At 41.2% G+C, this 26,892-nt stretch overlaps 1 protein-coding gene and 1 pseudogene across 3 annotated transcripts in view; one reads left to right on the top strand and one right to left on the bottom strand.

Annotated features, from left to right (window-relative positions):
* Positions 1–26,892, top strand: part of Sestd1 (SEC14 and spectrin domain containing 1) — a 96,543-nt gene that overhangs the window by 63,843 nt on the left and 5,808 nt on the right. For all 3 annotated transcript variants that reach the window (XM_059260773.1, XM_059260772.1, XM_059260774.1), the window contains 7 exons: positions 2,359–2,570; positions 9,959–10,081; positions 17,636–17,830; positions 18,307–18,421; positions 21,087–21,246; positions 25,291–25,372; positions 26,092–26,214. In XM_059260773.1, coding sequence (XP_059116756.1) covers positions 2,359–2,570; positions 9,959–10,081; positions 17,636–17,830; positions 18,307–18,421; positions 21,087–21,246; positions 25,291–25,372; positions 26,092–26,214 — 1,010 coding nt within the window. The remainder of the gene's footprint in view (positions 1–2,358; positions 2,571–9,958; positions 10,082–17,635; positions 17,831–18,306; positions 18,422–21,086; positions 21,247–25,290; positions 25,373–26,091; positions 26,215–26,892) is intronic.
* On the bottom strand, positions 23,041–23,902 carry LOC131909277 (nucleophosmin-like; annotated as a pseudogene).

The raw sequence follows: 26,892 nt of genomic DNA, 5'->3' as shown, positions 1-26,892 counted from the left end.
CATGCTGTGCACTGATGCCCCCTGCTCCATGCCGTGCACTGATGCCCCCTGCTCCATGCCGTGCACTGATGCCCCCATGCTCCATGCCGTGCACTGATGCCCCCTGCTCCATGCCGTGCACTGATGCCCCCATGCTCCATGCCGTGCACTGATGCCCCCTGCTCCATGCCGTGCACTGATGCCCCCTGCTCCATGCTGTGCACTGATGCCCCCTGCTCCATGCTGTGCACTGATGCCCCTGCTCCATGCTGTGCACTGATGCCCCCTGCCCCATGCTGCGTGTGTGCTAGCCCCATGTCTGCAACAGAGAGCCATCAATTCTAGGAGAATGCATTAGAATCCTTTTAATATTTCTGATCTTCTCAAACATTAATAGCTTATCCTCCCAATCTTCCTGGGTTCAGGCACAGATCTAAGTTTTCTGTGTGGTAACTCATTTATCCTTCAACACGATCTGGGAGGGAGCGCTTGTTTTACATCGTTTTCAGAAGGTGTGACACTGAAGGAGAAATAGTCACACTGGGCCTGGTGGCGCAGCTCCTAGGAGGCAGGGTCAGGAAGGCAACAAGTTCAAGGTCTGCCTGATCCAGATGAGTTAAACGGAAGCTTGAGGGGCTTGTGCAGACCTCATCTCAGAGTCAGGAATGTAAAAAAGGGCTGAAGGTGTGGCTCAGGAATGGCACACGTTCCCAGCAGGCACCGGGCTGCAGTCCTTCCTTGATGGCAGAGTTAGTTAATCATGCGTATATGCAGCCAATAAACCCTCTAGTCAGAACCTGAGCCCAGGCAGTGAGGCAGAAGATTGTTTTCTGAAATAATTGTCCTAAGTGCTCTCTGGTAGAAATGCTAACATAACAGTTGTCAGGGTAGGAAAAAAATGATGGATTCTGATATTAAAGATATATATGGAGCCCATGCAAACATTCAGATGTGTTTAAGTATTTGTACAGATTTTTAAAACAAATGTTTTTCCAATTATAAAATGCCAGGGATAATTTTTTAAAATCAGAATAGATTTGATATATTTATTCAGCTGTATTTCAGTTTTCAGTATGATATAGATTTTAGTTCCTTAGGGAGTAAAGGAATACTTACAATCTACACATTTTACATGCTTAGAAATTACAATAGTTGGTCAGTAAAAGTACTATTGTATATGAATACTTAGTTCCATGAATTACTTAGCATTTTTGAAAGCATCTTATTTAAACTACTGATTTAAGAGCATTTCAATATTTCTATATGTGCACTAAGTTTTGTTTTATGGACACTTAAAGTAGGCATTAAAGTATATAATGGAGATTTAGAACAATCTAGTTTGCTTTTTTTTTTTTTTAAGAAATTGGTTATATCTGAAAGCTATAATAAAAATGCTTTCTATACTTTAAAAGCTATTTAAATTTAGGATACTTCCAAAATAAAGATGAGAAGAAGATTTATAATGTCTACATTTTGATACCTGTGTAATAATCAGAATAGTTTTATCCTAGGCAAACAGTCTCTTTATTTTTAAAATTGTAAATATGCTTGTTATATATTCTTGTTATATATTCTTCTGTGTCAATTTCTCATGTATGGGTGGATTCCTGGGTGAGCTTGCTATAGGTAATTCTTCCACTACTACGGCATGTTCACTAGTCAGTCAGTACGTTATAGACGTTCCTGTAGAAATGATTCAATAGGTAATTCTTCCACTACTATGGCATGTTCACTAGTCAGTCAGTACGGTATAGATGTTCCTGTAGAGATGATTCAATAGGTAATTCTTCCACTACTACGGCATGTTCACTAGTCAGTCAGTACGGTATAGACGTTCCTGTAGAGATGATTCAGGATCATTTTGTACTGCTCATCAAACTTTTCTTCAGTTACTTTGATAATGCGTTTGCTTCACTGTCAACTTTTATTTTAAGTTCTGTGCTTGAGAGCGAGGAGGTGAAGCCCTCTAACACATTTCTTGAATTAGTAATGGAAATTACAGAATATAATTTTGCTCTACAGAAAAAGAAGATTTATTGACACAATACCTTGAATAATTATTCCACCAAGAACCTGATAAATATAGATTTCCACATAGATTCTACATTTACTATGGTGTATAGGGTTTATATAGTTACACAATTGGCCATTTGTTTCAAATTTTTTCCTAGTATATATAAAATGATTATGTTCTCATCTGTATGTACATATGCAGTTTTTCTACTCATTGTGATATATAAAGTTTTAACTTGCATTTTATTCTCTATGAGAAGGCAGAGGAATAGGCTTTAAAATCAGGGACTATAATGTAGAAGATCGACATGTAGGGATTGTATTTTTTTTGTGGGCATTAATTACAAGTATCTTTCGTTTGTAAAGGGCATGAGTTGTTGTCTGAATTACAGCAGCGTCGGTTTAACGGCTCTGATGGAGGGGTCTCGTGGTCTCCTATGGATGAGGAGCTGCTGGCACAGCCACAGGTTATGAAGTTGTTAGACTCACTCCGGGAGCAGTACACACGCTACCAGGAAGTCTGCAGGCAGCGCAGTAAGCGCACACAGTTAGAGGAGATCCAGCAGAAGGTGATGCAGGTGGGTGTCAGCCTGGGGCGCCTCATCCTTGGGAATCCAAGTGTCTTTTCCCTGATCATGTCTGTCATGTGACTGACCACACAGAGAACTTGACAGATTTCAAACTGGACTCATATCTTCATAGGGAGTGTCTACATTAAAGTGACATTATTTCTACAATGGTGGAATTGATCACTTAACTCACTAACAGAATGAACTTCAAAAACGCTAGTTTAAAACATAAATGGTCTCTATATTCATTTAATTCATAATACTTGAATATGGTTGTTTGATTCATTTTTTTTTTAATTTTTTTTTTTTTTTTTTTTTTTGGTTTTTCGAGACAGGGTTTCTCTGTATAGCTTTGCGCCTTTCCTGGAGCTCACTTGGTAGCCCAGGCTGGCCTTGAACTCACAGAGATCCGCCTGGCTCTGCCTCCCGAGTGCTGGGATTAAAGGCGTGCGCCACCACCGCCCGGCCGTTTGATTCATTCTTAATTTCTAAAACTTACTAGACTGTTTACTATCACTGTGAAGTATTCTATCTTAGCAAAGTAATACAATGGTGTGGGTGATTCAGATATTATACTTATCCTTTTATGATATTAATAAAATGTTAAATGTACTTAATTATTAATTTTAGCTGCTTTTGGAATTGATTTTCATAAGAAATATGGCTGGAAATACCAAAAACAAATGCTAGACATTTCTGTTCTTTAGATTATGGTGGATTCTTATCTACTAACAATTAAGAAAATTGATCTTTAAATAATTTTACTTAAAGGTACAAGCTGGAGGAGCTGGGAGAGCTGGCTCAGCAGTAAGAATGGAGCTCTCTCTCTTGCAGAGGATTTGCATTTAGGTGCCAGTCCCCACTTCAGGGGGCTCACAGTTCCTTGTAACTCCAGGTCCAGGAAATCTGATGCTGTGTGCTCTTCTGTCCTCCACTGGTACCTGTGCTTACTTACCTGTACATACCTATGCACAGACACACATGTACATGTAATTAAAAATAAAACAAACCTCTAAAAATAAGTAAATAAGTATAAGTACAAGCAGCTTGGAATGCTGCAGTGCAGTGTTGTTTTGAAATCTAGAGTCATTGGTTCTCGAGGTGAATATTAAGTGCTGCTTACGTGTCAGGCATGGTGCTGGATTTTATATGAGTTATAAAAGTGGTTTCATTTTGTTGATAAACTTAAGGAGAAAAAGAATTAAGCATCACAAGTAAAGAGCCAGAGTATTTTAGGCATTTGCGGAGGGATCATTTCTGTGGCTGCTATAGTCTGGGAGGGCCTAGTAGGTGGAAGTAGCAGTTGACTTTATTCTCTGAATGTGGACGATTTCACTGCACAGAAGAAAGGTTTATAGGAGACTTGGCATTTCGTTGTGGTTAGAGAATAGCATGATAAGAAAGGGGGAGCTTGGGGTCTTGGGTTGCACTAGATTCCACAAAGCATCTTCTCGTTAATTGAACCATGTATAGTACCACTTTCAGAAGGCTAGCATTTGGAAAGAACCCAACACATTAATGGTAGTGTATATTTACTAAACTAGACCTTATATAAGAGAGCCCAGCCTGCATTATGGTCCAGGACAGCAGCATCAGACAGAATAAACTCATAAGTGGTTTCATAACCCATGGGTAATAGGTTGGATACTTCCTGGAATGTGTGGCCCAAGGTAATTCTTTATCCAGTGTGGCACAGAGAAGCCAAAATGTTGAATGCCCTGCTAGAAACCATTAATGGACTTTCTCTGTAAAGGCTAAATATTTAGGCTTTATGGATCACATAGTGTTGTAATTACAGCTACATAGTCGTCCTTTGTTGTATAAAGAATGTATAAGTATAGTATTTGTGTATGAATGTACATGGCCTATTTCCAGTAAAACTTGATTTTCAAAACAAGTGATGGGCCAGATTTGACTTGCAGGCTCCAGATTTGCTGACCTCTGACTAAATCAGTAAGATGTCCTAGGAAGAAAGATGTAAAAGAACAGTGTTGAATTCCAGGCAGAAAATTGAGGCTTTTATTTACTTTAATCCCATTTAAACCAAAAATGTCAGGGCATATGTTTAATTGTGACTATTTCTATGTACTCATTAGTAAGTTAAAGCAGTCTGCATTAAGCCCAAGTAAGCTTTAGCCTTTATGTTGGAATTATCTTTGGCAACCACAGAGATGAAATGGCACAGTGGTTGGGACAACACTCAGATTCTGAACCCAAGTGGTCTGGATCTGACCTTTTCTGATTCTGAGCTGGTTGGCCTTGGAAGACTGTTCTATGCCCTAGTTTCTTCCTCCATAAACAGAACGGTTATGGCAGTCAAGACAGCAGCACGCCTATTTACATGAAGATTTAAAGTGGTGATTTTAACCAGTTCTGGCTTTTGGGTTTATGCATAGGGATAAGATTCATCACCATGTATGCTTTGCTAAATAGATAAGATAAACAATAAGATTAAGAAAGTAAATGTATTGACAAATGCATTTTTAAAACACCCAATTAAGAGATTAGAGAAGGGCCAGGCGTTGGTGGCACACGCCTTTAATCCCAGCACTCGGGAGGCAGAGCCAGGCGAATCTCTGTGAGTTCGAGGCCAGCCTGGGCTACCAAGTGAGTTCCAGGAAAGGCGCAAAGCTACACAGAGAAACCCTGTCTCGAAAAACCAAAAAAATAAATAAATAAATAAATAAATAGATTAAAAAAAAGAGAGAGAGATTAGAGAAGGGAGGTGATGGTGGTGATGATGATGATGATTGTAGTGATGGTGATAAGGATGTGGATGATGGTATTTATAATGACTGTGATGATAGTTAACAGATCATTGTTAAAAACAGATAAATTTTATTGAGGCTCGGCTTTTTTCTTTTAAAGATAAGGTCTCACTTTGTAGCCTAGACAGGACTTGAACTCATGATTCTCCTGCCTCAAGCCTCAGCTTCCTAAATGCTGGGATTTTAGGCATGTGTGGCCATCCCCAGCTGTTTTCTTTATGAAGTTTGTAAATATGCTGCTGCACCAATGCTCAGCATGCAGTGTTGCCAAAGACCACAGCCTAAAGAAAGATCTAGTTTCCTTGCCAAAATGATTGTTTAAATGTAACTGCAGTAACATGTGAATGATATGCTGAACACATGGCATACACCATAGTGTCTTACAGATTTGGGGGAAATCAGTTTATAGAAAGCTAATCGGAAACCTGCATGTCTGTTTAAGTCAGTGAAAACAGAATTGTCCACATGACTGTCATATCTTGGAGAACATGACGCATGAGCAATCAGTAGTGCTGATAAACGGTAGCAAAACAGTCATATGATAATTTTCGGTAACTCTGATAAACTGTGTGCTAAGTAGTCGTGTGATAATTTCTAGTCACTGTTTAGCTCGGCAGTGTCAGACTTCATGAGGAATGCAAATATTCTCCATGCTGCTTCTGTGAAGTTAAAAATTCGATTTCGCATACTCCTGGGTGGCGACAGCACCACTTCACTGAAGAGGGCTGCGGTCTTCCCGTTACTCACCGCAGCAGGAGTTCTGCCAGTGCTGAAAGCCTTATTTTTGGAACAGTCCGTGCACTTTTCTTCCATTCTAGAGAGATGCCGTAGGTGCAAAGTAGGAACACTCTCAGTTGCCTAAGTGCGCAGCTAGAGGCTGTGCTCTCAGTCCCTGTGCCCCCTGCAGTCAGGTGCTTGGCATGCCCTCCTGCTGGGTTGACCTTGTGTGTGTCCTGATATTCCCTCAGTCACTCCAGCTATGAAAAAATGGTGGATTGCCATAGACATTTTTGGCTTGTGCAAATATTTGTCCTCATAGGTTTTAAGGACAAATCTCCAAGGTTAAACATTGCATTTAAATGTATTAATAACTGTGTAAAGGGTCATATTGTTAGAGATTGTGCACAGAACTGTTTTTGGAGTAAGTTAACATTCGTATTTGACTGAGTAAAGTGTGAGTAAAAATTTTATAACACCATTTGTCAAGCCACCATCATTGATGCATTTAAATGGACTTGTTTACTGAGCATTGACCCCAACTTGAATAATTTTATTAGAAATTGTCATACAGTTACTGCATGTACACTATGAGGTTGCATACTGAAGAAAACAGTTTCTGAGTGTGTTAAAGCTGTGTGTGTGTTGGTCATGTAATTGGGTTTCTGTGTCAATGAGATGCCTCCTTTATATGCATTTCATATTTAGAGTTATGGCGTCTTCACGGTTCTACATTCTTAATCGCTTTTGTGTGCTGTACTAATACATCAGATGGACTAATGATGAAGAACAAAGGTTTGCTTTTTATAGTTATACAGGCAAGGAATTCCAGGGTCAAGAGGTGTGAGCCTGGTTGGGACCTTCATGCTGTGTAGAAGGCAAAAGGGCCAGAGTTTGAACAAGAAGGGGGACAGCACAGGAACACATGAGGTCAAGTTAGTCAGCAAGCCAAGAGCCTAACTGCACCCGTGTGAGTTCTGCCTCCGCTCCCACTCGTTGAAAGGCTGTGTTCTTCACTTTAAATGTGGCGCACAGGACTGCTGTCGGGATGTGCCAGTCACTCCGTAAGACTAACTGTGGTGGATTGGGTTTGCTACTCTTCACCTCTTTGCTTTCCTACCTCCCCTGCAGGCTAGCTCCTTCTGTCCTCTCAGGCTCTATGGTTTGTCCCTCATCTATATTTTCCATGAGGTTTATAGGTTTCTTAAGAAAGTGCCTGTCTTAAGTGTTGTATCTACCACTAAAATATGGAACAGTAATGATTGTCTTATGTACACGGACTGGCATATCCTGAAAGTAGCCCTGCACACTCTCTTCAAGGTAGGAAACAAAATCTTTCTAGTAGGAACAGAGCTGGAATTTAAACTCACACCTGTTCATGGCTCCTTTGTGAAAAAGATACTGGCTAGTGATGTGAAGCAGGTCCTCGAACCCTGCTCCTGCAGAGACAGCTCGGGTGAACGATTGAAGAAGCAACAGTGACGATGTTGAGGAACAGACTTTTTTATTCTGAAATATACCTGCCAATAGCGTTCACAATGAACTTGACAACAGAGTTCAGCCAAAAGAAAGCTCAATGGTTATTCCAGTGACTCAGCAGTAATGCTGTTTTATTGTTGAGCTTTGCATCCTAGTATTGAACTTTAAAGTAGAAGTTAATATAGTAAGTTAATAAAGTAAGAATATAAGATAAAACCACAAAGAGAAATCATAGAAGATTCCATACCTGTAGTAAAAGACATTTCCAGTGTATTCAGTCCCACTAATAAGGGTATGGAGAGCTTTCTTTTCTGATTGGCAGGAATTTTTCCACAATAGTTTGTGTATCTTGCAGATAACTGTGTTATTGGAAAACACAGTTAAAACTGATGATTAAGGTGTTTCAGATAGAAGCAAATATTTTACAGGATTGTTTTATAATATATACCATTAGCCATTAGCATTTTTATCATTGAACAAGAAAATTCCAGTAGATGTTTTCCCAAGGAAATAAAAGAGAATTAGAAAAAATACTATATATGACTGGTTTGTAATTTTCATCATATAATCACTTAGCATTGACTGTAAATGTCTTCATATGATCACCAACCCATATAACAATAGGATGTTGAACACAGATATAACAGTTATGTGAAGTGGTACATCTTCAGGTTAGTGGGTTGCTGGATGGGTGATTGATTGGACAGTTGGAGAAAGGCAGACACAGAGGTGGCTTGCTTAAAAATGAGGTTTGTAGCCGGGGTGGGGGGGGGTGGGGGGGGGTGGGGGGGGGGCGGCGGCGGCGGCGGCAGGCGGATCTCTGTGAGTTTGAGGCCAGCCTGGGCTACCAAGTGAGTTCCAGGAAAGGTGCAAGGCTACACAGAGAAACCCTGTCTCGAAAAAAAAAAAAAAACAAAAAACAAAAAAACAAAAAAAAATGAGGTTTGTAAACTCATCTAAAATTATAGTGGTTGCCACATGGAAAATTACTACAGCATTATATTTTAGTGCTAAATGAAAACCACAGGTTAGAAATCACTTGGATCTTGGATCTTAAAGAGTTGGCTACAGCAAATACATCTAGAATGATACAGGAAAACGGCTTTCAAAATTAACAGAAGGAAATGCGTGTGATTTTCCTTGTGTTGTATGTTTATATAATTATAAAAAAGAATGCATAAACATTTAAAACTGAGTGTGTGTCAACCCTGTGTTAGCAGAATCGCACTGTGGGAGACAAGGTACTCTTCACTGTTGTGAGGCCATCCCAGCAAGGGATGGAGGCATGTGCTGTTACTTCGAGAGAACTGTCCAAAGTTTAGACACAGGTGTCACTGTCCCTCTAGTCTCAGATCCCCTGTTCTCACTTAGTGACAGGTGAAGCTTGATGGCACTCTTCCTGCTTAGCTTCTTTAGAATTCCTTAACAATGTCAGTGTCAGAAGAGTTAGCAAAACCTCCTGAGTGAGTCTGGCCCTTGCTGTATTCCCCGGAGCACCTGACAAAGATTGGAATATAACCAGCGTTACATAGTAATGTCCTTCTACTAAAACACCCAGGGTCTGGTCTAAACTGTTAGTATCCGATGGAAGCTACAACTTTGGGTATCACAAATTCAGTGTTTCAAGATGGACCTGACCCTGTGGGACATGGACTTTTGACACTAGAATGACTCTCCTGTCGATACCATATGGTTCTTAGCTCCTTACACCTGCTGCTGGGACTCCACAGATGAGCACTGGGTCCTGTCATCCTGGCAAACTATAGATCCCTCAATATTCTTTTGAACAGAGTTTGTGGAACTTCTCCCAAGAAGTCTGAATGTTTAGTTTATCCTACGAAGACACCTAGAGAGTATTCAAGTAGTCTGATTCTGCAGTTTGTTACTACTGTGAGAAAGTAATATTTTAACTTTGTCAATTAACTCTGCTTTTAGGTTTTGGCAAAAACATTCCACTGAGTCAAGACATGGGTCTTTTGGTCCTAGTTTTCAGTCATATATTGTTAGCTTGGACAAGCTACTTCTGCAACTCAGTTTTCTAAAGTGCTAGCTAAAACCTTGGACTAGTGTCATTCCCGATTTCCTCCCAGCTCTTATCTCCTGTAGTTCTGACTCGCCCACTCTAAGTAGAAGTTCAACCTTTAGTAGAAGTACTCCAGTGTTGTTTGTCCCCCAGCCTGGCAGATGGTCGGGTAGCTTGAAAGTCAAGTGTTAGCTACAGTGTTCATTCTTCCAAATTCAGGTTTTTGGAAGTGATGTCCCACTATAAATACATAGTTCTAAATGAAACATTCACTACCAGTGAGATGCAGAGAATATGAATAGTTTAAGGTATAAACCCTTGAGGAGTTCAGGAATTTAGGGGAGGGAAACTAATCAGAATGAAATTTGCAGAGCATGTGGTTATTTTATCATCTCACCTTTCGTTTGTAGGTTGTGAACTGGCTTGAAGGGCCTGGATCTGAACAGCTGAGAGCGCAGTGGGGCATTGGTGACTCCATCAGGGCTTCCCAGGCCCTGCAACAAAAGCATGAGGAGATCGAGAGCCAGCACAGTGTGAGCAGCTTTCCCTCAGCGAGGCACAGTGTGGCCTTCTGTGGGGGTCACCACTTCTTGGGTGGGACTGAGTGCTCTGCATTGGGTTGCTCCAAATGTTGGTAGAGGACACAGAGTGCTTGTGTTGAGTGCTTAGAGGTCTGAAAGTACATGTTGAGACTTAACACAGAATCATTGATAGTTTGGTCTTAATTCCCGTACAGTTCCATGATTTTGTTCTAGAAGCACAATTTGGATGACATTTAGTGTCAGGGAACAGGTGACCTGAAAATACAGAGCCTGGGACGGAGAGTTCTGGCTTTAGTTGTTGTTTCACCAAGTATTTCTCACATAGAGTAACGGGGTTCATTGTGACATCTTTACACGTGTATAGCAAATATTCTGATCATATTCACCTCCCTTTACAGCCCTCAATTGTCCCCCATTTCCCCCATTCTCCTTCCTTTTCTAAGTGACACTCTTGTAGTCTTTGGAGTGAGGGGCCTTCCCTGCTCTACTGGGAACATACAATACAATTGAATGCTGAGAGCCACACCACGGCCGCTGTGTTAAACTCAACCATGGAGCTGAGGACATGCCATACAGAACATCTGTCCACTCTCTGTTGATTTAAAGATTTACTCCTGTATTTAGGAAGGTGACAATCAGGAAACCAGATATACATTGGACACTCAATTAATCCCTAAACTGGTTGTAGATAATGACGGCTCAAAAGAATTTAAATTGTAAAACTTGGTAGGTGGAGGAGTCTCGTATTCCTTAGCTTCTGCTGTGGAGTAGTGAGCCTGTCCTCAATGAGAAAGTCATACCTGGCTTGTGAGGTGTGACTTTCTTGAATAAAATACTAAATATTAGAACCTTAAATATCATAAGCTATTATCAACCTCAAGCTGTGTTACTCATGTTGATTTTAAGTGGACTGAATATAAAATCGGAAAAATTGACGTTGACTCTGTTAGTTTGCGTCTCCTTAGACTGTCTTCAAAAACTGGCCAGCAGTAATAATGTTGAACTCACACTCATAAGAAACTTAAAAATGAAATCCTATAATTGAAAATGTGTGTGTTTTAATGGATTGCACAGCTTCCAACATGGCTCTTTCTTATATGGTTAAACAAAGTTGTAATGGATGATTTATATTTAACATATAAGCCCTGTTCCTGGGGTTATAATCGTTTTAATTCTCTTGGTCCTTTTTAAATGATGTAATACTATCGAGTTGGTTTGGGATTTTCTTTTATTTTTTGATAGGGATTTGGTTTGATAGAACTATGTGGATTATTCTGGAGTACAGTATTATAGTATAACTGGATTCTAAAATGTGTTCCCTTATTCTTTAGTTCTTGAAAACAATGTTTGTCATAGAGCATTCTAGACTTCGTCTGAGCAGACTTACTATGTAAGACATTTAGTGAGGGTTTGTGATGTGAGGAGCTTGAAGACAAGTATTTGTGTTTTGTCATTTTAAAAAGAAACCAAGAGAAACACCTGTAGGTAGAAAATGGATATACACATACCATATGTAAGTTCACATTGGATTAAAAAGTACATTGTGTGTTCTGTGCAGTAAGGATAAATGTGCAGATTACACACATAGACATGCTTGTATAACATTGTCTTTAAATCACAAGGTCATTAAGTTACTTTAAAGAAGCAATGTGCTTATGGGATCGGTGTGCTTCAGGGTACTTTAGCATGTTGAAATGTATGTAGAACTTTTAAATTGGAAAGGCCACCAGCTAGTGGAGATATCTAACTGTAGATTCTTCTGACGCCACCACATTGTTTTCTAGATGCAGACTCTGTTGACGGACTCTGCATGCTTTACCAGCCCCCCAGCGGACATCTGAGTGCCTGGATGCAGTCCTTTCTATTTCTTCCATAGAGAAATCACTCAATTTAATGAAAAACTTAAGAGACACCATGTTCTTGTTTATGTCTTAATTCCTATGCTGTTAGTCCTTGGGGCCTTATGTAGGTAAATTGACATCTTCATTCATGGTCTTAAAGAAAAGAAACACTCGAGGGCCATTATAGATTCATTTCTTTAAGTCATGTGATATTTGGGATTCATTGTAAAACTGGTAGGTGGAATGAGTGGGTGAGAGTCTGGATGAAATGGAGTCAGCCGCAGTTGATAACTGCTAAAGCTTGGTAGACATGGAGTTTCATTATTTTGTTCTGTTGCACTTTCATTTGATTTGAAAGTCTCCCTTGCAGGGTTTAGAAGGAGGATTGCACTGTTTTAGCCAATAGGTGGCGCTGCACTGTTGACTTGTGAATGGGTTGGTTGATAATAAATGTGCTAGCTTATGATATTTAAGGTTCTAATATTTGGTATTTTATTCAAGACTTTCTTAACTGGCTGTGGTATATAACACATAACTGTAATCCCAAGCAGAGGGTAGAGCATTCCCACAGTTTGAGGCCAATCTGGTCAACATAGCCAGTTATAGACTATCCAGGGCTACATACTCTGTGTCAAAACCAACCAACCAAAAACCCAAAAACAGGATTAAAACTCTATTTGTTCTTTGTAAATAAAATCCAACCATTGAAAGAATTTATTGGCATTTTTCAGGTCTTATGAAGTAATGGCAAAATTCTAGTATTGATAGCTAACAAAGATAGAATTTGGAAAATTTTAATATACCATTTGCGTTAAATTACTATGCTAAGCATTAAATTTCAAATTTTACATAAAAGCATAGTGGAGAATTAAAACTAAAAACACAAATGTGTTTGGCTTCTAGGATTACTGTAAAGAAGAATGAGATTCCTACCAACATGCAGTTCTTTGCAAGGGATTATGGGTTAGAAATTCATTCAGCTTTTTAATACAATAGGAAAAATAGTAAGAAGCAGGGTAATAGTTATAGGATTGATAACAAATTTTAAAATATTTTAATTGAAGTTGGGTGTGGTGTTGAATACTTGTAATCTTAGATCTTTAAGACAGGGGAGTTACAATTTGGGAGCCAGTCCTTGTCTCAAAAAACCACGAAAAACATAAAAAAAAAGGAATTTTAGTTCAGTGAAAGTCTTTTTAGATTTTGGTGGAGGCTAGTGTGGTAGAAAACATAAGGTAAGATGTGGAATATAGTCTCTAAAGTCTTTGTGGCATTCTGTCTGTGTCCTGGCCACAGAGGCCACATGTTCCTGCTCTGTGCCATCTAATAGGAATCAGCAACACAGGTTTGCTTAAGGAGTCAAGACATGTTTCATCTTGATGTAGACTGTGTGGGAGTCACCTTGATAGCCTAACTTGGCAGTGTTTCATCTGCATCAGGATGCTGTTCCCTGGGAACGCTAGCATAGATACTCGTCATCCCAGCTGTGCGCCTCTACCACACACACTGGTGGCTGGGGCCTGACTGTCTTAATAGAAAGAAGACATTCAAGCTCATTGGCTGATTAAGTCTTAATTCAGGCCCCAACTTTTGTGCTTTTTTTATTTTCCTATACTTAATCATTTTCCATACAACAGAGTGCAAGCTAGATAGACTAGAGTGAATCAAAGGCAGTCTGCTTGCCTGAGGTCACATATACCCCATGCCCCCCTCTTTTCTAGGAAGAAACACTTTGATTAATTTTAAGTATATATTATAGGTGAGCCAGGTCCTCCCTGACCCTCATCCCAGATAGGCTGATTTGTCTTTAGAACAACCTTAGTTATGTAAATGAGTAAAATTCCGAATCTCCAGTCAATGTATTGATTTCTTGAGGCATACCAGTTCTTGTGTTATATTTACATCCCTGGCAAAGTTGCAGAACTTGTATGTATATTATGAATTCATAAAAGAAAAAGAAAACACCTACGCAATGGTGATTCTTCATCATAGTGGGCATAACTTAAAGGGTGCTTTTAAAAACGTACACCCTGGAGCCCACCAAAGAGTTTAGACACTTTGATATGCACCAAGCCAACATGAGAAATTGTATTCGTGACTGTTAACACTTCAGCTTACTACCTTGCTTAGAATCAGTGCAACTTCTTTTTCAGGAACTGGACACTTTTCTTCAGAATACTAACTAAGTTTCCAAGTGCTATAAATAAGACAGTGAAATCACTTCCTATTTAGGAACACGACAGCAATTTTTCTCCATGATATTTTTCACATTAAGACAGCCATTATTGGGCTGGTGAGAAGGTGCCTGCTGTCAAGCCTGATGACCTGAGTTTTGTCCTCTGTACCCACATGGTGAGAAGACAAAACCGACTCCAGAAAGTTGCCCCCACACATATGCTGCACAGTAGTGCCCACACTTTCTCCCACATGCACCCAACACACATACAGTGGAAATAAGATTTTGATAGCTATACTTTATCAGTCATTGTAATAACTTCATATTTTAAAAAATAGTTTAAAAACTAATTGTTTCTAAGATAATATAATAGTAAGACAGTTTTTATCACCACTGTTAATGGAACAGTAACTTGACCTCTACATTTCTGTCAGTTTAGACACATAGGTCTTGGTTATATAGACTCTCATACATATTACTACTGTGTTCTTCTTAGTCATATTAACCAAAAATTATCTCCAGACATTGCCCAAATCATCCCACTACCCACTTAATTTAAGATCAAATCTGCAATGTCTATTACATTTTGTATATTTATTCAATGTGTGTTAATTGAGCGCATTGTTCTGAATTCTTGAGTTATAGTAAAGTCTTACCATACAGAATTTACATTCAAGTCAGGAGAGATGGGGAGTAGAGAGCAATAGAGGTATGGTGTTGAAGAAAGGTCTCTCTAGGAGATGACATTTAGTACCCAAACCTTGAAATTCGGTGAAGGAGTAGTCCGAGCAAAGGACACGAGATGGAAAACGAGATGTGGGAAGCAGGCTGCTGTAGAAGCATGATGGAGGCAGAGTGTTGTGTTGCCAGGGAACAGGGAGCAAGGTGTAGACAGAAGCTCCAGTGTTGTCCAGTGTTGAGGGGAAATCTACGGCAGGAGTGTGTGACGTCTTTAACATGTGGAGAGGAACTCAAGCTACTGTAAATGGTACTTGAAAGTTTGGGAGCATTTTTTTTGAGCATAGAGTTGTATGGAGCATAGAGTTAGAGATAATAAAAATGAAAGACTAGAAACTACTTAAATGAAGTCAGCAGGCATTTGATGAGCTGTTAGGTTCACAGGGTGGAGCCAGAAGTACTTGTTGGTAGAGGACTAAAGCTCTGGGAATTTTCTAGTGAATGTGACATGGTTGTTTCAGAAGAATGGAAGTAAAAAAATCTGATCAGGAGAACTTCAAAAGAGAATAGGAAGGGAGAGAAAATGAGTATTGAGAACTATAAAGGGAGATCCTGTGTGTGTGTGTGTGTGTGTGCGCGCGTGTGTGTGCGCGCACACATAAGCACATGTGTGATTTAACTTAAAACATTAAAATGTAGACATCCTAAAATGTGCTTTTAAATATATTTCATCTTACTTAGATGCTGATGAAATTAATCCAGTTGAAAAAGCATTGACGGGCAATAGAGACAACTTAACAGCAGAAGCAAAGCTGTGTCAGCAGCAGTGGACTGGCTACCGTGAGCAGCCGGTGGCTGCAGAACACTGGCTGCAGTGTGAGGCAGGGTGTAGGGCCCCAGAAGAGGGCAGACATTTTCAGGTAGGAAGATGAGAGACTTCCTGTTTCTCCCCAGTGAAGGAAGCAGTAAGATCTCAGGAGCTCTCTGTTCTTTCTCGTTCTCGCTTATAGTCAATAAGTGGGAGGTGAGTGTAGGTACAGGTTGTGGAATCTGAAGAGATGATACCATGTTCTCGCTTATAGTCAATAAGTGGGAGGTGAGTGTAGGTACAGGTTGTGGAATCTGAAGAGATGATACCATGTTCTCGCTTATAGTCAATAAGTGGGAGGTGAGTGTAGGTACAGGTTGTGGAATCTGAAGAGATGATACCATGTTCTCGCTTATAGTCAATAAGTGGGAGGTGAGTGTAGGTACAGGTTGTGGAATCTGAAGAGATACCATGAAAGGGAGAAGTGAGGGTCTGAGAAAGAAGTGGGAAGGCCAGTAAGATACACATAATGGGAAAGTGGAAAGTGGTGGGGGGCGGGGGCACACCGGGAGAGTGCCAGGAGTGTGTGGGAAAAGAGGGGAGAATAATAACACAAAGAAATTTATTTTTGAAAATGACACTGCCGAATAAAACCTAATACTGTGTATGCTAATTTTTTAAATAATAAAAAAATTGAGGTCTTTGATGAAAGCACAAAGTGGGATATTATACACGCATGGGAATGTCACAGCTCTGAAACCCTTTAGTACATACAAGTAATATATTAGTAATTATAAGCTGTTTTAAGTCTAAGAAGAGGCCAAATGTTTGGCTGCAAGTAATAAGATTTTAAAAGAGAGCTGGAGAGGTAAGGCGTGAAAAAACCAGTAGTCATGAGAATGGAGAAGAGTTGACCAGAGAGACACAGAAGCATTGCCAGGGTCTGATGGTTAGTGACAACAGAAAAAAAAAAAAAAATCTACCTACTTCCCGCCACTCATTACCCAACTGTGGGGTGTGGGGGCAAGCACTGAAAAATATGTCTTTATGTTGCAGAAACATTGTGTGAGTGACTGTGATTTTGGTGAGCTACATAATCTGTGGTACCTCATTGTAATATGTGTTCTACTGAACCTCGTTGTATATATAGCACATGGCTATAGTACCATAGTGACGTGATCTTGGTCTAGTCACAGTGAGCAGAGAAACCTGCTTGCAGGTTGTGAAATGTACGTCAGGTGGTCATAGTCTTTGACCTAGGAGAGAAGAAAGAACAAGAGGCCGCCAGGTTGTGGGCAGTAAACCTGTTAGTCATAGATTGGTGGACCCCATGGGACTGTAAGTGTGAGCCTGCTAAAGGAAGACAACTGGGGTCAGTACTTGGAGGTCAGAGAATAGAATTCACGAAATTGAGGTTTAGGGAGCTGTGTAGTAGTAGGCAGTCAGTTTTTGTGGTGTCTAAAATAGGTCAGTGAGATGAAGTGAGAATAGTACAGTTGAGAAAGGAAATCAGGGAGTCAAGGACACAAGTTCAAGAGTTGGTGTTTGTATATGGTGTTGGTACATGGTGGAAACATCACTGAGAGAGAGACAAGGCCTTTGCCACAACCCCTGTGGATGGACTGGGGGGTGGGGGCTGGCAGGGAAAAATTCACCAGCATGTACTGAGAAGGTGGTGAGGTTTGGGGGAACAGACGAGAAACAGTGTGGAGATAATAATGAGGAGCCAGTCTACCTTTGAACTCACTCAAGGCTTGTGGGATGTTGAGTGACAAGGAAAGACTGCAGTAGGTTTGGGAAAACTTCAAGGCCCTGTGTTTCCTGAGTGTAAACAGGCTTCCACTGGAGCAGGGACTAAGGGGCCGTGTAGAAAGGCACAGGAGAGACTTCCAGGGAGCACAGTGGGAGGATTCGATGATAGGGAACTTATCCTCTGTTTAAATAATTCTGCCTTACAAACCTTTCTGTTTCTCTTCTTGAGAAATTATAAACAGTGCTCCAGGAGCTAATCTGACCTTCAGTTTGTAATGTCCCTGTTACAGGAGTGGTTTGCAGTGTATGTGGAGCTTAACCAGCAGATTGCAGCACTCTTGAACGCTGGGGACGAGGAAGATCTCGTGGAGTTGAAGTCTCTGCAGCAACAGCTTAGCGATGTTTGCTACCGACAGGCCAGTCAGCTAGAGTTCAGGCAGAATCTCCTACAGGCAGCTTTGGAATTTCATGGTGTGGCCCAAGATGTGAGTTCCTCTTCCGATTGCTTTCCATGTCTCCAAATAATGCAAACAATCTGTACGAAACTTTTGTAGGTTTGCATGCCCCATGGTTATTTTTCGGGGACAGTAATTTACTGGTGGAGGTAATGAGATAAAATTCTTCAGTTAAAAATTATTTTGTTATGATGCATGCAATTAAACCTATTGTCTAACTAGAGTGTTCTAAGCTATTACTTTACTTTGATGGTTTCTTGATAATATGTTTTATAACATAGACAGAAATGGAGCCATCACTAACTTCTTGCATTCTGCTAACCTTCTTGGTGCATCTGTATGTCCCATCTTATAGATAACATGTATTCTGATTGCTCTTCCTTGTCTTTTAACTGCATAGTCTCTTCAAGTGTATTTGTGATGACCTCATTAGATAAACCTCATTAATCACTGAAGACTTGAGATGCCGGTTACATCAGGGTTGTCTCTTTGTCCCTCTGCTTTAGTTATCTCAGCAGTTGGATGGCTTATTAGGTATGTTGTGCGTAGACGTAGCACCAGCTGATGGAGCATCGATTCAGCAAACTTTAAAACTGCTTGAAGAGAAGCTGAAAAGTGTTGGTAAGCAGATTTTAAAAATGCTGAAACCTACAGGTTCTTTGTAAAAAATATTACCGTGGTTAGACAGTTAATTTATATACTGAACTAATTATCATTTGTAGGGAACACAGAAAACATAATATTGAAAGGTTTTATTCCCTTGAAGGGCTATAATTTATGCTGAAACATTTATTTTCCATTGTGATTGGCCAGCCCTGCCTTCCTCGGGCCTTTCGCCTTCCTGTTACTCAATCTAAAGAGCTATGTCTTGCATATTCCAGGGACAGATACTTGTCATGCACGCAGAAACTGTAATTAATTGTGACGTGTTCCATGATAAACCTTGCATGCCCTAGACCGTGTTTTATGCAATGATTTTTGTTGTTGCTATATTCTAACCACGAGAAAGAATAGTTGGTTTGATTCTGTGTGTTGTATGTCCACACTGAGAGTTATCTTCAAGGGGAGTGTGGTCCAGTTTCATTAACCCCACTCTGTCACTTGGTATCAAGATCCTTTATATGGGTTTGCAGTAGCACACACAGTTCACTTCCTTAGTTGGAAGTTGGACTGATAAGGGGGCACCTTACAAAAGGGGTGAATGGGGAAGATGCAGAACATGAAGGCGAGTTAGTAGAAAGTAATGATACATGACTGAACCAGAGTCATTCATTATGAAAACAACTTCAGGGAATTAGTTTACAAAGCATTTTTGTATTGACATTTTACTTGCTTACATCCTTTGTTAAGTTAATGGATGCTATGCATAATACATATTTAATATTTCATATGCCAAGTGTGATTTAAAGTATCACAAATTTTCTTGGACCATACTTTTCTTCAAAAGAGAACTCCTGTGCAAATGTCTAATTTGGAGTCCAGACATCTTTGATGGAACATCCCATGGCATGTGAGCTGCAACGACCCTCCTCACAGTGACCCTCCTCACAGTGGCCCTCCTCACAGTGACCCTCCTCACCTCACAGTGACCCTCCTCACAGTGACCCTCCTCACAGTGACCCTCCTCACAGTGTTCATCCTCACAGTGTTCATCCTCACAGTGTTCATCCTCACAGTGACCCTCCTCACAGTGACCCTCTTCACAGTGACCCTCCTCATAGTGTTCCTCCTCACAGTGACCCTCCTCACAGTGACCCTCCTCACAGTGACCCGCCTCACAGTGACCCTCCTCACAGTGACCCTCCTCACAGTGTTCATCCTCACAGTGTTCATCCTCACAGTGACCCTCCTCACAGTGACCCTCCTCACAGTGACCCTCCTCACAGTGACCCTCCTCACAGTGTTCATCTTCACAGTGACCCTCCTCACAGTGTTCATCCTCACAGTGTTCCTCCTCACAGTGACCCTCCTCACAGTGTTCCTCCTCACAGTGACCCTCCTCACAGTGTTCCTCCTCACAGTGACCCTCCTCACAGTGACCCTCCTCACAGTGGCCCTCCTCACAGTGTTCATCCTCACAGTGACCCTCCTCACAGTGACCCTCCTCACAGTGACCCTCCTCACAGTGTTCCTCCTCACAGTGTTCCTCCTCACAGTGACCCTCCTCACAGTGACCCTCCTCACAGTGGCCCTCCTCACAGTGTTCATCCTCACAGTGTTCATCCTCACAGTGACCCTCCTCACAGTGACCCTCCTCACAGTGTTCATCTTCACAGTGACCCTCCTCACAGTGACCCTCCCTCCTCACAGTGTTCATCCTCACAGTGGCCCTCCTCACAGTGTTCCTCCTCACAGTGACCATCCTCACAGTGACCCTCCTCACAGTGACCCTCCTCACAGTGACCCTCCTCACAGTGGCCCTCCTCACAGTGACCCTCCTCACAGTGTTCATCTTCACAGTGACCCTCCTCACAGTGACCCTCCTCACAGTGACCCTCCTCACAGTGACCCTCCTCACAGTGTTCCTCCTCACAGTGTTCCTCCTCACAGTGACCCTCCTCACAGTGACCCTCCTCACAGTGACCTTCCTCACAGTGTCCCTCCTCACAGTGTTCCTCCTCACAGTGACCCTCCTCACAGTGACCCTCCTCACAGTGACCCTCCTCACAGTGACCCTCCTCACAGTGACCCTCCTCACAGTGTTCCTCCTCACAGTGACCCTCCTCACAGTGTTCCTCCTCACAGTGACCCTCCTCACAGTGACCCTCCTCACAGTGACCCTCCTCACAGTGACCCTCCTCACAGTGACCCTCCTCACAGTGACCCTCCTCACAGTGACCCTCCTCACAGTGTTCATCCTCACTGTGGCCCTCCTCACAGTGTTCATCCTTTTACTTTGATTAAACATTGTGAGCATTTTTGAAATCTTTCAAATCGTATGCATCTTTTTAAAAAAATGTGCATCATTTCCCTAAAAATTGGAACACAAAAGGAAAAAGGGAAAAATAGAAAATCATATTTGTTGAAATAGAGATTCGTATACTTTCAGTTTTTAAGAGTCGTCATCTATGCAGATTAGCGTTTCAAAGCTTCCCTTTATGGAAAATTTGTCAAAAGAAGAAAGCGTTCCACTTTGAGCCCCATTTAAAGGTTCTGTTGCTTGAGGTAATGAGAGGTCTGCGTCCTGGCATGTCAGTATCTAAAGCATCTACATTGGCACCCATGTCTAGCTGCTGAAGAGGACATACCCTTGTTACGAGATTCAATCTGGTGTCATTTGTTTTAGATGTGGGATTGCAAGGCTTACGAGAAAAAGGTCAAGGTCTCCTGGATCAGATCTCCAATCAGGCTTCCTGGGCCTACGGAAAGGATGTAACTATTGAAAATAAAGAAAACGTGGACCACATACAAGGAGTGATGGAAGATATGCAGCTTAGAAAACAAAGGCAAAGTTTGAATGTTAATGTTAAATTCACCAAGATAGAATGCTACTAAGATAGAAGTTAAATACTCTATGTTTTGCATACAAAATCAAATCCCTTACTTGTTATATGCTACAGGTAGAGTAGGTTTGGGGTGAATATAATAATTATTATATATAATTGTTCTGACAACTAATGCCAATTCATTTGATGAAGAGATACCTTTCTCCCTTTTGCCTGGTTGTAGAGATTTTAGTTATACTCAGATATTCACACTAAAAGAAGACTGTTTTGAAAAGTGTGCTTTTCTGTTTTCCGTTAGAATTCTGTTAAACCTTACCCTGTTGTCTCTCTGTCTCATCTCTTATGTCACATATCCATTGTTGTGTTGGTTGTAGGATTAGACAACGGGCTGGCATTGATTTTTTTTTTTTCACTTGATAGACTAACAGGAACTTAAGGCTTTTTAGAGACTCAGTCTATAATGACGACCTGAAAGTGTTAGAAAGTACAAGATTAAAATTACAGAGGCAAGAATGGGCACAGATGAGTACTCTGGCATGGTTGTATGGAATTTTGCGCACTTGGAAACTTAAGTCATGAGGAGAACTTTCCAGACATTTCCACTCTACACCATGAAGAGTCACAAGGCAGGAATCCCTGTTGCATCCTGTCCTGGACCTGCAGTGTCCTTACGGCGGGGTGTGATAGCTCTGTCAGTTTCTAGGGTGAGTCCTCACCTGGGCTCTGGCTTCTTACTCTAACAGTATTTGCTCTCCACCCTGGTTCTAGTTCCTCCTGTGGATGCTGAGCTCTCTCCAATATGAAGTATAGAAGTGATGGTACACGTAGAGTTGTCACAGGAGAGCGGCTTGCTCTTCACCCGCTGTCCTCCCAGCTCAATCGCTTGCAGGTCTAACCTGTGCTCCTTACTTCCTCTAGGTTATTTTCTGTCCCTCTTTGTTCTCCTTTCTGCCCTCCCTGCCTCTCTGTTCGCTTGTTCCAGTGTCAGTAACTTCTAATCGCTGTATGGAATAAACCCAATCTTAGAAAAATCGGGCTGTTTCAGGTCTGACCTGCTTGATTCTAAATAGCATTGGACATAGTTGGTACTCTCTCTTTGAAAGTCAGTGACAACTGTGTCTTTTTTCAAAACACCCTCCTGGCTCTGTCCCTCCTGGTTTCTCTCTCTATTGCTAAAGTTGTGGCTTCCAGGCTGTGTTCTGTCATTCTCCTCTCTGAGTGTTCTCCCTGAGTCTGCCCTGCACGCTCATGTTTTGCTAGTTACCAAGACCTCCCTGACTTGGGTTGCCTCTGGAGGACCTCTAGCTAGATATGCCACATTCTCCTCCAACTTACTGTGCCTGGATCAGATTCATCTTCTCCTAAACTTTGCTCTCTCTTTCTTAGTTCAAGTTGCTGTGAGCTACCAAATTTAGAATTTATCTCTAAATTTAAATTTATCTCAGATGCCCAAGATTTTCTTTTTTCTACCTTGGGTCTTGCTGCTCATCAGGCTGTTGCAGACAAGAGTAATCTACACAAGTACAAGGATTGGATGAAGCCTTTGACTCTCGTTTCTATTATTAGAATACTGAGGGGTTTTCACACCTTATTTTTGTCTCCCCACCACTATTACTGTGTCCTACCCTAACATTCCATGCGTGTTTAAAGCCAAGTCAAGAGTGTGTTTTTATCCTTGAAAATGAAACAGGCATCAAAAGAGAACATTTTTTGGCAATGAAATCTCGTCAACATTTACCAAACAGTGTTTGAGGGGGGGTCCTCACTTCAAATTATAAAAACGACAGCCGGATATCAGCTGCTACAGCAGTAAAGTAAGACAGAATATTTCAGAGTGTTTCAACTATTTTCTTAAAGAGACTTCCTCCATTGCCAGAGATCTCAAGGAGCTTCCTGATTACTCACCCGGAAGCAATTCTTCACATATTTGAGGAACTTGGCTCCACTTTGGGAAGAGAACCCTTCTTTTCTGTACTTGCTTACATTCTTGCCTTAATGACTTCTATGGAACTAGGTCGTTTGGGTGTTTTTATTTTGTTTTGTTTTTCCTCTTCTTTGTGTTTGTGTGTTTGGTTGGTTGGTGGTCGGTTGGCTATCTTTGGATTCCTGTCCTTTTGATCTTGGTGTTGATGGTTTTGTCTTTTCCATTCTGGTTTGGTTCTTTTGAATTTTGGCTGGAGGAGCTCATACAGATCCCTTCACTGCAGCTGCCTCTTCAGTTTACTTCTCCTCATCAAGCTTTACCTTTTTCTGTGGAACCTTGTTACCACTTCCAGGGGCAGATCCCTTCCCAGCCATCCTGCTCATCTCCATCCTCTGACTGGGTATCTTGCTCCATGCTACTAGGTGCTGTCCACTCACGTGCACAGGCCCTGAACCATGCAGGAACCTGAAGACCACAGGTGGCGTCCTTCGAAGCACCCAGCTGATGGGTGTGTAAATCTTTTCATAGTTGCCACTGTCACTGTGACCGGACTGCCTTGTGATTCATCGCTTCTGCTTCAGCCACATGAAATTCATCTTTAGCCTCCATATCTAAACCGATTCATCATGATAACTGGTGGTCATTTCCACCGTTATCCATCTTAAAGTAATAATCTTTGTCAGCCTTTGGTTCACAACCAAAAGGATAGTTGTGGGGCCTTGACGGTCTCATATCATCATGTCTTCCATGGGATGGAGGCTTGAATTTCGGTGAGAGAAGCTGGCCACAGATGGCTGACTGTGGACTACTCTCCTCAGGACAGATGTGCAGGGTGGAATTGCACTGGGCCCATCTTTTGAGATGGAGTTGTATCCTTAGGACAGTGTAGGAGAACACCTTCTGCTCTGCATTCTTAGCATCCTGTAACTTCCCACAGGATTGCAGTTGCTTTTAGTTTCTTAAATAGCTTGTGGTTTTCATTCATCCATGACTTCTTTCTTTTTTCCTTGCTTTCTGTCTGCTGGATGCTCATGCTGGGCTGTGAGTCACTTGTTCCTCTCCACCCCCGCAAAATGTTTCACGTGGATATGTAACAGTTTTTACCATGTTACCAACTAAAATTCATTTCCCATAAACATTTTCTAATCTGACTCCTGTGTGTTTAGATGGTATAATTTAAACTGAGCCAAACTGTCTTGTTTTCCCAATGACACACAGTATGTATTGAGCTTAATATGGCAATCATCTTCATCATTAAGGTGTTTTACGTATTTTGCTTTAGATCTGAGAAATAATTATTATTATTTCTCTTCTGTCACTTGTAGACTTAGCTTAAATAAGCTGCATTGTAACATTAGGCTGTGACTGAGAAATCTGTATTTTAAAGTAGCCTGTTAGAAGCTGCTTCTGTGTTATCATTAGACTTTCTTCAGGAACACTGACTCGAGAGCCTGGGGCCTAGTGGATTACCTGTTTCTCATACGTGGGACTTTACAAGAGTCCCATTCCTGCCTCTCCTCGTACATGGAACTGCATGGGGACGAAGGAAATGGATCATATCTTAGTTATGCCAAGACACTGTTTGTATATTATCTATGCAGAGCACAGTGAGATTAAAGCATGTTCTGCATTGTGTTTGTCTTAACTCAAAAGATATGTGGGTTATTTTTTCTTAAAGGATATAGGTATACAATTTTATTCAAAACTTAGTATTATCCTAGATAATATAATTTGACAAAATGTATTACATTTCCACGGAGCATCATCCTCTGAACTTTTATACTTTTATCTTTGAAGCTTGTTTAATAAAGTTGGTGATGGAGGTTTCTTTGGTTTTTGGTGGACCATTGAGTTTATGCTTTGCTTCAATATTTTGCAGAATCCATGCTATCCTCAAGAGGGTTTGTCATTCAGTATCATTCCAGGTATTTTGAGGTCTTGACGTAACATAGATAATAGATTAGATATTCATAAACTTCTGACAAGTCAGTACAAAATAGTTGCAGTACCATAGCATAGGACTAAGTTTCTTAGTGTACTGTTAAACATGCGTGTCAGATGACGATGCTGTAGCTCACTGAGGCCAGAATACTAAGCCGAGTTTGTGTTTGGTTTATTAGATGTGAGGACATGGTAGACGTGCGGAGGCTGAAGATGCTTCAGATGGTGCAGTTGTTTAAATGTGAAGAGGATGCTTCCCAGGTAAGGCCTGGTCAACCCCATAGGAAGTTAGCTTAGATTAAGTTCATTGTGGGCTAATTGAGGAGGTTAAGTTCTCTTAACTACGGACAGAGTGGGCTCCTGTGGTGCTAAGAAAGCCAGTTTATTACGTCTAGTCCTACGTCTCCTGTAGAGAATAACGCTGGGTATTTCAGCTAGTTTACTGATCTTGTTACACTCACCCTGTCAGTGAAGTCCTCTGTTGAACTTGAGACTGGGAATATTTATTAATTATTGTTGTTGACGGCGGTGTTAGTTCTGTCCTGGAATGAAGGCTGGTGAAGAACATTGCTTTCTCTTCCACAAGGGAATTCTCAGTGCTGTATAAGCAACTTGATGTAATCATGTATTTAGTATCACAAAATCTTGAAGGACAGAGAGAAGTTATGATTTTAAGTCATAATGCACATCTGTAATGAGATGCCAGCAGAACTGTATTACAGGGACCCATTGCCCTATATCATGTGATACTAGCTGTACACTGAGCACATCTCCTCAGTAGGTCCTGCCTTGACATTTGAGACAGCAGTTTGAGAATCCGGAGAGATCATTAGTTCGTAGAGCATGGCATCAGATGAATGCTAAAACTGGGGTTATGATTAAAGAGCTAACTAATCACACAGAGGTCATTTTTGCACAGAGCTGGTGTTTCACCACAAGGAAAGAATTATGAGTCCAGTTTTATTCTGTGTGTTCCTTAGGCAGTAGAGTGGTTAAGTGAACTTCTGGATGCCCTGCTGAAGACCCACATCAGATTGGGCGATGATGCTCAGGAAACGAAGGTGTTACTGGAAAAACATCGAAAATTTGTTGATGTTGCACAGGTATAGACCTTCTCTTCTTTTCTTCAAGGACAGTGTGTGAATGGCTTTCTGCAGATGATGGTGTAACTTAACCTTCCAAGTCTAAGAAGGTCAGTTCTGTTACACAGAGCTGAGAAAATGCTAGCTGGTATACCAAGACTGGGCCACGGGGACTCAAGAGGGTTTGGCTCCCAAGTGTAGGGTCTCTGGGCTCCTCTGCTTTGTATTATATACTGTGCCATTTAGACTATCAGGCAGTTGACAGAATTACTTTGAGGTTCTTGTTAGTGACAGCAGATTAGAAGTGGCATTCCCAGTGTGTCACTAGAATTAGCATAGTGATACAGAGTTGTTCTGGGATTGAGAGTATGTTTGTGTATTTTCCCTGATGCAGAATTCACACTGTCATACTTTACTTTCCTGTATGTAGTGTAGGAAAGCTCACTTCACCTCTTCTCTTTGGTAATCAGAGAGCTGACACTCTTTTTGGCCAGCAGAATTTAGCTGGCTGAAATGGCGAGCACAGAATAAGGACAGAAGTTTAAAGAAACAACCTTCGGAGCTAACTAGATATGTTGCTGCATTTGTTAATTGTGTTTGCAGATTGCTGACAGGCCACTGGATCCATGTGGTACAGATGTACAGTGGTGCCACACAGTCTGCCTACCTCCTTCCTTACGAATTGCTTGTGTTCTAACT

Source organism: Peromyscus eremicus, chromosome 4 (genome assembly GCF_949786415.1).
Source record: "Peromyscus eremicus chromosome 4, PerEre_H2_v1, whole genome shotgun sequence".
Classification (NCBI taxonomy): domain Eukaryota; kingdom Metazoa; phylum Chordata; class Mammalia; order Rodentia; family Cricetidae; genus Peromyscus; species Peromyscus eremicus.
The sequence above is the reverse complement of the archived record's forward strand: the minus strand, read 5'-3'. Positions and strand labels throughout refer to the sequence as shown.